Here is a 13,969-nt window from a genome sequence, read left to right as displayed (position 1 = left end):
TCTATGAGTTTAACAGGTGAACAATACATGTCCCAAAAAATGACAGCTAAAGAGAGTCAGAATCAAGAAAAATAAATGCATATGAAGAAGTAGTGTTACATTTTTCAACATTTGATTTGAGGAATTTTCACTTGGACTTGAAGTTTGATGTCAATCAACCTAATAAAACACATGGAAGAAGATCGACTGTGTTATTAGAGTCGCTGCTTTTTCTGAATGACTGGCGGCATTCAATGAGTGATTCACTGTTTAAAAACAGAATCTGCTGGCTTTACATTTCATCCTCTCATGTCTGCTCTGTCTGCCAAAAAGTACATTAACATTCTTGTCCCCTCTCATCCAGAGGAGCCTCTCTAATGCCAAGGCTTTCAGGAAAAAAAGGCTTACAGGACGATAAATATGATGCTTTCAGATTAAGCCGCTGTATTGTTATTTTCATTTTTTCTGTTTATTCATGTTTGGATTGAAAAAAAAATTCCCTTTTATCTGACAGTGAACAGGTGCCTCATGTTTGCCCACTGTTGCAACATAGTTTGCAAAGGGTTGTGCAAAAAAAACTCAACTTTTTTTAATGTACAGTGCATTATCTAGAGTACATGTTGTTCTTTCTTTGACAAAGTTTCTACTTCTTTTCTCCTTCTTACCTCTGCTCTAATTATTAATACAATTAACTTCAAACTAGCAATAATTGTTAAAAATAGGATCTTTTAAAATTGACATTTCATTGCAGCACTTGACTTTACGTTGTGCATAAAAGAGGCTTACATACAACCAAATGATGCTTTCTTCTATATTAAATCTTAATTAGTGCTCTGTGAAACATACAGACTCTTCTGTTTCTTGTTAGTTTCTGTTGAGCCAGTTTTGAAATACTGTTTGTTTCTATTGTCTTTGACTTTAACAAATAGCATAGTCATTATAAGATTGTGGTCATGGAGATTTATGTAGCATTTCTGTTCAAACATGTAGAAAGCACAGCTTTTTAAAGCAGATGGCGCCCTCTACTGGTAGTTGTAACACCTTTTAATGATGTTTTTTAAATTTAAATGCACAATTGTTTGCATTTTTTATGTAATCTGTTTTTTTCCTTATTTCAGTGAGCTCCTACAGTCCTTGGACATGTGTGAGAGCGACCCTGTTGCTGTTGCTCAGTGCTTTGTAAACAAGGTCAGTTCCAGCATGTTCCTCATTCCTATTTACAGGCCCAAGAATTTACTATATCGATGCCTGGTTTGTGTTTCAATAGAGTGACTACTTTGAAATCTACACCCAGTACTGCAATAACTACCCCAAGTAAGTCGCGCTAAATCGATCATTTCTGAACTGTTTTGCTTAAATCGGCTCACGAACGCCGTCGTTCTCCGTCTGCAGCTCAGTCGCAGCTCTGACCGACTGCATGAGGTGTAAAATTTTAGCCAAGTTCTTCAGAGATCGACAGGCTGTGTTGAAGCGTTCTCTCCCTCTGGGCTCCTACCTCCTAAAGCCGGTCCAGAGGATCCTGAAGTATCATCTACTCCTTCAGGTATTGTCTGCAGGGATCATACAAAATGTCATGTCTGTACTCTAAAACCATTCTAAGTACTTTTAACAAGAATGGGACAAGCACCTCCAGTTCCAGGATAAAATGTCACTTTAACCCACTTTATTTCCTTGTGCACTCCCCTCATGCTGCAAACTATTCAACCATCCACAGGTCTTTGTGTTCTCCATTGTGCTTTGTGTAAACACTTGACTGAAAGGTCACAGGATGAAATACTTTAGCAGGGCAAATAAAAATGAAAAATTCCTTTAAAGGTTTTTGTGTGACTTTCTAGGAAGTGTAATTTAGTCTTTTTTATTTTTAAAGGAAATTGCAAAGCACTTTGACCCAGATGAGGAAGGCTACGAGGTCGTCCAGGAGGCCATCGACACCATGACAGGGGTGGCGTGGTACATTAACGACATGAAGAGGAAGCATGAGCACGCCGTCAGAGTGCAGGTATTAGTCATGATGCATTCACGTCCTCCAAAGATCTAACAAAAGAGTATATCTGAGCACATACATGTGGATGTTTTAATATTATTACGACTGGCTGGTTCATCTTACAGCAGGTGTCAAATCCCTTCTAAAACAAAAATGACTTCATTCTTCCATTTATATGTCATTAAAAACTAATTTCTCATCCTTTTTTATATTATAAATATTATTGAAAACACTTTTTTAAGTAAGACTTTAAACAACACTACATCACTGAGACAGTAAGCAATAAAATACAACAGTAATTTAGGAAAAAAACACCAGTTTTAGTCCTTCTAAGGGCCACTTTTGGAACACTGGACCACAAAATCCTTCTTAAAAAGCCTGGGAAAGTTGGTGAGATTATCAGGTACAATCTATAATTGGGTCAGATCTTAACTTGAAGGCTGAGGTCAAGTTGCTCCCATCGGTGAGCACAAGTCTCCTCAGCTACTGTAGGTCAGAGCGTGCACGCTAATAATGTTTCGTACCACAGTCATGCCGACGACACTCATAATCACGAAAGAGTATCGCTGAGGCTAAAACCAAATCAGCTTTTTACCGTTTTAATCAAATTGTGGGACTTTGTCCAGACGAGATTTAGAGAAGACTTGGCGGTATGCAAACCCTGAGATCTGTAGAAAGCTCCCAGGTGGTTGAACCTTTGGAGTCAGAACCAAACCGTGTAGCTGCTTTCAGCTGCCGTGCTCCTATTTCATTGCTCTGCATTCTTCACCGTCCACTTTTATGTTCATCCACAGGAGATACAATCCCTTTTGATCAACTGGAAGGGTCCTGACCTGACCACCTACGGCGAGCTGGTTCTGGAGGGTACCTTTCACGTGCTGAGAGCGAAGAACACCCGTACGCTCTTCCTCTTTGAGAAAATGCTCCTCATCACGAAAAAAAGGGGAGAACACTACGTCTACAAGACCCACATAGTGGTAGGAATTTGTTTCATTACTTTGAGACTTTGAACAGTTCAAAACGGAAACATAATGCATGATGACAAAAGACTGCATGGACATTCTATCGCTATGCCGTGTCATTATGGCTGCATTCATTCTGGTTGCAGTGCTCCACTCTAATGTTACTCGACAACGCCAAGGACCCCCTGCTCTTCAGCGTTATCCACTTCAAACGTCCCAAGCAACCACATACAGTGCAGGTAAATGCAGTTTAGTGTAATACACAGTATATTGCTTTTCATGTCCCATCATCCTTCAAAACCAGAGGAGTTATGCACATTAACTCTTCATCTTTCAACTTTTATGTCCTTTAATCTGGAGTTTTAAAGAGTCATTTAAAAGTCAAGGACAAATCACAACACCATATATAAAACCATGTATAAAAGGTCATTTTCAAGATACTGCTGATTCATTCACACAGATGTATTTAGCTTACTTGAGTCCTTTTTTATTCAAATAAAACGAGCTGAGACCTTGGATTGGCAAAAATGTATCATGATATTTACGTAGAGGATGGAAAACTAAGTCATTTTAAGAATTGACCCTATTAAAATATAGATAGCTCATTGCTAAAGCAATTCAAACTTTAAAAAAACCCAAGCTGGTTTTAGGAGGGCCCAGTTTTGCCATTTTGATTGTCTAATATTGGAGAGTACAGGCTGGTGAGTACAACCTTATCTTTGATAACATGAAAGGACTTCAGTGGCAAATAAAGAAGTTCAGATGTTTGCGAAGGTTTGCTGAAAGCATCCTTTCCTGCACATCAATGACCTTCGTGCTCCTACTGTTGCTAATATAGTCGGAGAGGACTCTGGTACTTTCTTGGTTTGGTTTGAAAATGAAGCATCAAGTGAAAATAAAACTTAAATCCGACAGCTTAATTTCCTGTTGCAGTTTTGGTTGCGGTGAGGTTTGGATCATGTATTGCCAAACTGTGAACATAAACTATGACAGAACCACATGTATTCAGCATCAGCACATGTAACCATGGTGACAGGTTTATGACACCAGCTATAACTGCAGTCCCTCCCTACTCTCTAACTACTAAAAAAGTATAGTGCCCCGGATTTTAAAAGCAATCGGGACACAATAATCACTACTTTTTTTTTAAATATAAGGTCAACTAATTTCCAAAGTAAAAACATAAATATGAACATTTTACAAAGCATATTTATGAATTTTTTGTAATATTTTTTTTTTTCAAATGCAATCCATTATGGTATATAAGGCCATTCTGGTAAGCATAAATGCACATGTTTTCTTGCAGAGGGTTCTGGGAAAATTCAGATCGTACCTAAAACATATAACATGATAATAATATAAAATACAGATTATATCATATTTATTTATTTATTTTTCTTTTACGGTTTTCGTCTTTCATGTTTATATTTGGAAACCTTGATTGAACCCACTTCTCTTTTATTAAGGGAAAGAAGAAGTATCAAAGCTCATCTTTTAATTTGCATGTGTTCATTGAGAGATTCATACTGCAGTAGAGTTTTTTAACCGCACCTCAAAGACTTGGGAAGCAAAAAAAAATCTGCTGACTGTCATAAATTTAGAGGCCTACATATAAATAAAGTTCAAGAATGCCTTAAATCACAAGAATTGAGTCACCAACGTGTGAAATCTGCTACTGGGATTAAAGCCAAAGGTCGTCCATTTAAAAACAAATACATTTTTACATTTATGGTAATGGTTTTTTATAGTTTTGTTCGTTTTAATGCTCAGTTTGTGAAGTAAAGTTGTTATGTACCCCAAATGTAAGAGAGACTTGACAAATGTTATCCTGCAAGTCACAGAGTTGCAACTAAATGTTTAGGACACAAAGTTTCAGTTTTATAAGAAAATTATTTTTCTTTCTAAGGCAAAAACTGTTGAAGAGAAGCGTCTTTGGAGCCATCATATCAAGCGGCTCATCCTTGAGAATCACAACGCCGTCGTACCGCCGAAGGTAAATGTCATGCTTCCCAGCAGGAGAGAACGCTTCTCCTACTTTGCCTCTGAAGAAAGGAATTCAATTAAATTATCCTTCTTCCTTCTTTTCTTTTTTTCTTTGAAGGTTAAAGATGTCACAGTGGACAATTGGATCTGTAAGTGCTCCGAATAAAGCCTCCTTGGGTTTCGGTTCAGACCAGTTTAACTGTTGCCACAGCAACAAAAGATGCTGCTCGCGAAGCAGAATGGTTGTTAATTTTCAATGAAAAATAAGGACGTTTTGTTAAATTTGCTAAGAGGACTTAGTTCAGAGCCCATTCATCTGGGTGGAGAAAATAGTTTTTGGTAATTGCAGCTCTTGGTATAATGACATATCCTTCCGCTGATCAGATCCGGCGAAGCACCAGAGCAGTCCTGAGAGGCTGATGAAAGCGGAGAGCTGCCAGGCTGCCGACTTCCATCTAGCAGGACGAAATGGGAGGAGGAGATCCGGTAAAAGATCTCTCTTCATCTGACAGTACTTCATGCATGAAAAAATAAAAAAATGCTCATCCTCTTCTGCTTGGGATATTTAAAGAGCACATTGAAAAATGTTTGACAAAAAAACGTATTTTCCCCTCTCTAGAGCCCGTAAAACGGACCATGAGGAACTCAAAAGGTTGGTATGTTTTGTTTGTAATATTTAATTTTGGGAGACAAAAGAGGCAAATTCATTAGTCCTTTAGTGGGATCCACTCTGGCAGTTATACAGCAGCTCCAAGCCACCGATGTTATTTTTCTGATGGATAAGTGCTGTCTCTATTGAACTTCTGCTTTGTTCTCCTTCAAAGACACCTGGAAAACAGATCAATAGGCACACACACACACACACACACTCCACCTCACCCATAATGAAGTTGATTATATGCCACTCGGGTCGAAGCTTTTGTCATACACATGCTCTTTTCAGCCGTCAAATTAAGCCCTCCCCTCAGATCTCTGCGTCTTCTCTGTTATTGATTAACCATTAGGAGAGTTAACCTGCTGCGTTCTGTGTCCAGATCAGTTTTCAGAGCAATGTAATAAAGACAAAATGCTCATCACAGCCATCTCGTTTGGATGAGGGAGTAGATCCTCACATCCTGGTTAATTGCATCATGTCCAGTTTGAGCCTTTGTGAGCAAAATGGCTCTTATCTGTAGTACAGAACCACGGGGCCTCCCTTGAGTCAGAGCCAGACCCGACAGCCGCCAGGCTCCGAGCGCCTCTGTTTACTCACTGCAAAGTGAGTTAGACTGAAAATAAGGCAAAAACAGTAAGAAGAAAATCACTACAAAGTAGTCAAATGATCTGTTCTTCCAGAAAGTCACTTTTACTTTTACATTTTTTGCTAATTTTATTTTTTTTGTTACCCTAATTGTTGCTCATATTGGTTACAGACTCAAAAACGAGTGTAATAAATGGAAATAACTAATTTATTATAAAATAAAATAAATTTGAATCTAAAACTAGCTCTTACTCTAAGAACATAAATCTATTTTTTTTCCAAAATAATGATGATAAATTAAAAAAAACTAAAAATTAAAGTGCAATTTGAGTTTTTATCAAGTTTGTTTGTATCTTCAAGAGTAAGGAGCCAAAGGATTTTGACTCCTTTTAATAATATATTTTTCAAGACACAATCTCAAAAGCTTGTAAAGGTGTTCAACAGGGCTGGGCAAACGTTCTTACTTGTGGGCCGCAAAGGTTTCTAAAATATGATAGAAAGGCCGGAAAAGGAGCAGATTTGTTGTATGTTCTGGCAATTCACCTCATAAAAGAAAGAAAACACGGGATCTGGACAAAAACATGCCCCAGTCTGTATTGAATATTACCTTTAAACACAATATTTTGGAGTTTTTATTTCAAAACTGTTTCACCAATTGGAAAAACTCAAACTCAAGGAAATGCTGCGTTCATGTAGTGTAGGAATAATCGGAAAAATGACCCTCCGACTTCAAAAATTACACATGAATATCAGCAAACCAACAAACACTACATGATTGCAGGATAACTTTCTTGCTTAAACAAAGGTGAATGCATTTGTAGTGCGCCATCTATAGGGAGTCACGTGAACTACAGGGAAAATAAGACATTTATTCCTTTTTTTCGGGCCAGATTAAATAGTTTAACAGGCCGCATATGGATGTAGTTTGCCCACCGCTTGTATAGGAAGGAAGAAAAAAAACTGGTCAAATATCTGGAATGTCTAAAAACAAGGTTTTAAGTTTAAAATATTTTGCATTGTAGGCAAACATGTTTTCTGACTAACTTAATAAAATGCCTTTTTCATATATTTTACATTAAGATCTGCTTTGTATTTTGTTTTTTTTTCCTCTAGATGCATCTGTTATGAAGGTAAGTGTGTGGAAAATCCAATTTCGTCAGGGAAAAAGTTGTACTAATGCACTCTATTAATGTAATGAGATTCAGCACTCCAGACCTAATGAATTAACATAGCCCAGTCTTTTTAGAATCCATTTTGAGTTTCCCCGGTCTGCAGAAATAATGAATCTCTCGTGTCACTGAGACTAAACTGCTTTCATCCACAGCTTTGCAGTCACAACATGTCTAGCCGTGCAGTAACACACGTGTCTGTGATTTCACGCTACAGCATGCAGAAAGTGAAGGTACTCTGGTGAGAGACAGGTCCGCCCGCATGTCAGTCACTAGTGACAACACGCTGACCCCCAATCTTGGCAAGAAGTCTCAGGATGTGAAGCCTTGTACGGAGCGTCTGACCTCCGGCAGGGACCCGAGTTCTCCGGACGGTGACCCCGACCTTTGCCCTTCACCTTGTGAGGAGGGTCTGGAGCAGGACTGTAACAGAGAGGATGTGCTAATGGGAGACGACCAGGTAGCCGACTTTGCCAGCTCAGTGCTAGCAGCCATCTCCTGCTGGCAGTATAAAGCCAGGGCTTTGCTTTCCACTCACTTCACAACGGTGAGGGTTTCTGCCACCCACGGGTTTCCAATTTCCTGCTCTACTCCACCGCTCCACTAATACCACCACAGCACTCTTTCTCCCACATCCTCCCTTTCTTTAAAACTGACCCAGCCAACACTCATTTGTACCGTTTGTTCCTGCATGAATCTGAATGTTTTAACCATAAAAGGGGGAAAACTCTCATGTCTTTGCTTACTTTCAGATAAGCACATCTTTTGTCATTTCTTTTTATGTAGATTAAATCTGTAAAACAGTGTTTTGGTTTAATAATTGCTGTGATTGATGATGGCGCTCATGCTGTCGGCTCCAGCCTGCATTTGCATGAGAAGCAGCAGCTTAATACTCATTGTCAAATTTCCTTTGACTTCAAAGGATGATGTTGGCATTTATTAAAAAATATTGTAGCTCTTTGATAATCACATTTCCTATATTTCCCTTTCATTATCTGTGATGTAATTATTTTTATTGCAACTGTTTTTGAATGTAGACATTTAATATTTAATAAAATCGTGACCTGTATGTTTGGTTTATAGGATGATCAGGCGGGAGACGCTGCAGCCGTGCAGACGGAAAGCTCCCCACACGAGGAGAACGATCCGCCTGTGAAAGACGCTCTCGACGCACAGGTGCTTAAAGCCTCGATCTATGTTAATACACACATCCTTTCCAGCCTCTGAGGTCACAGGGGGGCACCAATGTTCCGTATTCGATATATGCCTCTGTCTTCATTATAGTTGCTAAACCCATTTTGTAGCCATTGTATGAAACTCTTTCAGGGATTTTGCTATTGTGTCCACCGCCCTCTGAATGGGAGCAAGGTGAGCACATTTCATTAGATCTGAAAAAAAGGATTGCTACCCTCTGCCGCCAACACATCGGTTCTGCGCGGCCTGCGTGCTCGCTGCATATTCAGCCCCTAATAATTGGAATACCACACATAGTGTCGCTTAAATAAAAAAAAATGTTTGATTTGGAGGCCGCTACCGACGGCTTCTCTACCTGAGCTGAGCGTGGGCTGGTATTTTTCCTACCTTTCACCAAATGCACTTTTTTTTTTTTGCAATTTCCTCCAAAAGAGCCAGTAACACCTGGACTAAAATTTAGATAAATGGCAGGCTGGAGTGAACATTTGTAGAGCCACGTTGGCATCGCCCAGCTTCCTGCCACATTTAGATCTCACAGATGGAGGAGAAAAAAAAGTCACAGCAATAAAACATAAGTGGATCTATCTAATAAGATAAAACACATGCTGCATAAATTATGGATTCATTTGATTAAATAAATAGGACCATTAAGTTAATGGCAAACAAAACAGTCTTTCTTATTAGAATGTGTCTTTTCTCATTACTCCCCACTTTACCAACACTTTTATCATGTTTCAGGTCAATTTGCAGGAGTGTCACCTCCTAAACTGTGTGGAGAAAAGCAACCAGGTGGAGGTGGATTGCTCCCAGTCATGTGAGGGTCCAGCGCGCTCCTCACCATGTGAAGCTGAAGCTTTTAACTCCTCGAGGGAAACCGGAGAGGAGGATGGAAGAAGTGACTCCTCTGGTCTCCATGTTGAAGAGACCAGTGTGCGAACAAACGGGGAGCTCTCAGAGGAGGAAGAGGAGGTGCTCACCTGCCCTTCACCATTGGTAAATAAAGAAACATTTCAAAGCCCAAACAGGTGTCAGGACTTGGACAAACAACTCCAAAAATTATCCGACTCCTCACCAAAGCAAGCCTCAGAAGCTAACCAAGCACTTGTTTCTGAGCCGAGTCAAGGAGAACGCAGATCCACTCTCTCCAAACAAGACCGCCTCCTCATCCACAAGATCAGAAACTACTACGAGCAGGCCGAGCACCAAGACGCCAACTTCAGCCTCAAGCGAAGGGAAAGTCTGTCCTATATTCCAGCTGGTCTGGTCAGACATATGAGTCGACAGCTCAACGGCGACGAGGTGGTCGTCTCTGTCCAAAAAAAAAGCCCTTCTAGGAACAGGCCCACTTCTTGGTCTGTATTCAACCTTCCTGCTTTAGAAAAGAGTCAAAACACTGAAACTTGTCAGAAAACTGAACCTGTGAGTCCAGCAGAGGAAGACTTCAGACCTTCATCTGAGATGCTTAAACTTTGGGAGGCCATGGAAGCTGAAGAGGAGAGCCGGGAAGTCCAGCAGGCTGCAGCGGACAAGGTCAATTGTGGTAGAGTAACTCTCACTCAAGACATCACTTCAGAACCACCAAATGCCAAAAACGGCGAGCAGCCATCTCACGTTATGAAAGAGTCTGAAATGAGCGCTGCATCAAGTGTGTCCTCCATGTCTTCATCTACCAGCAGTTCCACCGCGGCAGAGAGGGGTCATGATCTGAGCCGGTCCCGGACCTTTGTGCTTCAGAGGAATAACAATTCCCACCCCGGCCATCTTCCTAAGACCGTTGGCCTCCGAGCCAGCGCAGACGAAGACCAAATCCTGCAAGACACGGTGAAGATGAAGAATAAGGTGTTTCAGCTGGCTCGCCAGTACAGCCAGCGCATTAAGAACAACAGACCTGTCGTCTGTCCGAGAAACCTGCAGCCATCCAGCCATGAAGGGGTCAGGAATATGCCTGCTGTCAATGAGGAGAGAGCACAGGAAAGAGGTAAAAATGATTTTTAGGCTTCTTTCCTGCACTTTTATTTCACTGCATGGTGAACAAATGTAATAATTTGTCTCTTTGTTTCTATCCAGGTAAATTGGGTTTAAGATTGCAGTTGAATCAAGCGGTCATCCATGAAGTCTCTTCTTCATCTCCAGTCCAGACACCCACAGCCACCTCACAGGATGCTCATTCCCAAAGTCCACAGCTGGAGACGTTTCTGTGGCCACATGTGCAGGAGCTGCGCTCAAAGTACTTCGAGCCGTCTCCGTTCTCCAGAGGAACTTGTTCCTGCACAAACGGGAAGCAGGAGGAGTGTGTCACGGACCCATGTAACGGCTCCTCTCAGAGCAGCCTGTCAGACCTGCACAAGGACTGCAGCCAGAGTAAAAGCATTCACAGTGACACGTGCCCAGTGTTAGAGGGTTTACCTCAGCACCAGTCAGACCACCCGCTGTGCAGGTGGAGCTCCGTGGACCACGTGCTCGGCTCCCTACCTTTAAATGAAGTGCAGAACTTCCGGAAACTCCACGATGAAGACAGCCATCCTCAGGAAGGCCTCAACAGTGACAAGTCTGCTGTCACCAGTTCAGGGAAGGCCTCAGAAAGTACTTTTGTTAAAGCTTTACTGGAGAAGTTTCAGAGTCTCAGCACCGGCTGATGACCACGTTTGTTTTTAGTATCATAAACTTCACACATTGGTCAAATATCATTTTATTTAATTGAGCATTTTCTCCCTTTTAGTAAATTTTTGTGCACATTTTTCTATGGGGACGATGTTGAATAGAAGGGATGTTATCATTTGGATTAAATTGAGAAAATATTTTGTCCTTAAAAAGGTGAATTGTGTTATTTTTACACAGGGGGGGTTGTAAGCACGATAAAACTTTGATGCACAAAGTCCACTGTATCAAATGAAGCTATTCTGTTAATGCATCATAACATCCTTCATTTTAGGTCTCTTTAAATCAATTCTCACCTGTATAGTTTAATAGCAATGAGTTCTGTTGTTTGTAGATTTTCTGTTCATAAACCAAAGACGTGTGTCTTCATGATGGCAATAATTTGCATTGTAAAACTGTATACTTCACTTTAACTTTATTTTTTCAGTTGTATATTTTGACACTATTTATGAAATGGTTTCATGTTGTGGGAGAAGTCCCGATAAAGGACTGAGAAATATCGTTTTTTGTTTTACATTGATTCATACTGTATATATGCAGTTTCTCATATTTTCAATAATAGGGAAATGGTTACATTTGATTTTGAACAATAAAAGATTTTGTGAACGTAACAGGTGTCTGAGAATAAAACTAAGATTTTATTTTAGATATATTTCCAAAGTACAAGAAAGGAGATTATCTATTTCCTGCAAAAAGTTAAAAGAAATGTCATATTTATAATGCCCCAAAGTGAAGGTCATTTTAGCTAAAAAGGTTAGCTGGACTTAAATCCATAATTTTGTAAATTGCGTCTTAAATATGCATAAAAAATAATCTCTCTGTAATATTTTGATGAAGGTCTGTGACCTTGGTTCATTGCCAATAAAGTTTACAGTTTTTGAATATGATTTTCCCCCTTCAAAATAAAATATTTGCTTCAATATCTACAATTTTTTTAAAGTCACTGCTGGAATATTGAAGTTTTTATGTAAAAGTTACCCTTAATTTCAGAATTAAGATTTTAATTAAAGCTATATTTAGGTATATATGTATAACTATTTCCATTATTTCCTTAAGGCTGATTGGAATAAAAAGCAAAAATCTGTATAAATAGACATTGAAAATGTCGGGATTTTTGGAAACTCCTCCCACTAAAACGCCCAGAGATCCCGGTCCATCGGTGACTCGAGTGTAAGGTTGTCGCTCATTTTGTCAGCCTGTTTTATTTGACATGACAACCTTCTTTGCCTCAGGTGATGGACTGGAAACCTGCTCTTTGACAAGCTTCCGGAAATCACCCTCCAAGACCGGAAGTTATCAGTCTTCTCCTTCAAAATAAAAGCAAATAGCAGTTTGCTTTCACTGCTACGTCCCGTGAATGCAAGGATGAATATAAATTTTGAAAATCTAACCGGAAATGTGTTTTGTCTTTGTTTGCTAGCTTGATAATCATTAGCGCTTTACACGGAAAGAGTGGAGTTAAAGATGCGCACTTACATCAGGAGACACCAGCAGCGAAATCTTCTCCCCTAAACAGTTTTTTAAAATTATAATTATTATTCCTGAACTGATTTGACTACATTTGCCTTTTTTGCGTGTGTCACATCAAGAATGGGCTGTGCAATATCAGGTCTCGCAGCAAAATCCGAGTTGGCAGACAGGAGCAGAGAGGACGCCGCCGTGGAGCATCCCAACGAGGAGCAGATCCAGATGATCAAGGACTCCTGGAAAGTTATTCGAGACGACATTGCCAAAGTTGGAATTATTATGTTCGTCAGGTAAAAATTAATTTTTTAAATTTTGATTGTCCTAAACTTAAAAAAATGTCTTGAAATGAACTGCAGCTGAAAATGTAAGTTATTAGTTTTAAAGAAAAAAAAGTCTGGACACAAAAAGTAATGTTTTCATGAGTTGTGTTAAATTAAAAACATTCCTCAGTCAAATCCATCAATCAAACTCCCGTTGACCTTCTGACCTGGAATAAAAGCCTCCAGAGAGTCTGACAGACGCCCCCTGAGGAGGACAACACGCTTGACCCCGGCTCTCCCAACACCCCACCGGAGACCTGCAGCTTTTTATGGAGCGCTGGGAGCACAACGGCCTCCTGCCCCTTTCATCACTTCAGATTACATCTCCACATCATTACATGATAATCCAGAGCTTCTGCTCTGCCGTGACACTGGAGAATTAACGGCATTAGCTGCCAAGAGAGCTCATTTCTATGAATTATGATAATAACCAGCGTCCGGTAAAGCAAATTTAGCTCTCGGTAGCTGGCAGGGAATAAAAGAAATGAATGAACGGCGATAGAAACTGCTGGAGGAGTCCGGGTAACAGTTGGAGGAATTGACCTTAGCGTGACAAACTGCTCATAGTTGAGGATCAGAGCCAAACGAGGCCCTGGATCATGCATGTCCTCACTATACAGTATCACAACAAAATAGCAGATTTTTTCACTGATTTAACATTTTGTCCTGGTGGCATTCTTCTCTGATGCAATCAAAACAAGACAGGAGATGAACACAACGGTTGAATAAAAGGCAGCCAATTAAAATTCCACTTGAGCTTTTCAGGGTGTGACATCGGCCGTCTATGTGGGGTGTTTTTGTGCGTGTTTTATGTCCACAAGAGAACAAGTGCTGTCAGTGAAGTGACTGTTTTTGTTTGGCTTTTTTCTGTCCCAATCTATCCCTATTTTTTTTTTCTACAACTGAAATATAACTAATTTTGACTTTTTTTGTCATCTTATACGGCTTCAAATTCTAAGCGGCTTCATTTGTGCTGCACACAAAACATGAAACATGCCGTCTATAATCAACCG

General features: G+C 40.0%; 2 protein-coding genes across 3 annotated transcripts in view; both read left to right on the top strand.

The window, feature by feature from the left end:
* The window catches only part of LOC112146016 (pleckstrin homology domain-containing family G member 3), a gene marked incomplete in the record, with an annotated part of 37,180 nt that extends 25,400 nt beyond the window's left edge, over positions 1 to 11,780 (top strand). For both annotated transcript variants that reach the window (XM_024271580.1, XM_024271572.2), the window contains 16 exon segments: positions 1 to 16; positions 1,098 to 1,167; positions 1,247 to 1,293; positions 1,372 to 1,522; positions 1,847 to 1,978; positions 2,758 to 2,940; positions 3,072 to 3,164; positions 4,832 to 4,918; positions 5,027 to 5,057; positions 5,293 to 5,394; positions 5,528 to 5,560; positions 7,262 to 7,278; positions 7,535 to 7,864; positions 8,401 to 8,493; positions 9,250 to 10,489; positions 10,579 to 11,780. In XM_024271580.1, coding sequence (XP_024127348.1) covers positions 1 to 16; positions 1,098 to 1,167; positions 1,247 to 1,293; positions 1,372 to 1,522; positions 1,847 to 1,978; positions 2,758 to 2,940; positions 3,072 to 3,164; positions 4,832 to 4,918; positions 5,027 to 5,057; positions 5,293 to 5,394; positions 5,528 to 5,560; positions 7,262 to 7,278; positions 7,535 to 7,864; positions 8,401 to 8,493; positions 9,250 to 10,489; positions 10,579 to 11,147 — 3,194 coding nt within the window.
* A 785-nt stretch (positions 11,781 to 12,565) lies between these two features.
* Positions 12,566 to 13,969, top strand: part of xgb (x globin) — a gene marked incomplete in the record, with an annotated part of 6,169 nt that continues 4,765 nt past the window's right edge. The window contains 1 exon segment of the mRNA XM_024276440.2: positions 12,566 to 12,926. Coding sequence (XP_024132208.1) covers positions 12,760 to 12,926 — 167 coding nt within the window.

Source organism: Oryzias melastigma, linkage group LG22 (genome assembly GCF_002922805.2).
Source record: "Oryzias melastigma strain HK-1 linkage group LG22, ASM292280v2, whole genome shotgun sequence".
Taxonomy (NCBI): domain Eukaryota; kingdom Metazoa; phylum Chordata; class Actinopteri; order Beloniformes; family Adrianichthyidae; genus Oryzias; species Oryzias melastigma.
This window is presented reverse-complemented; position numbering and strand designations above follow the sequence as displayed.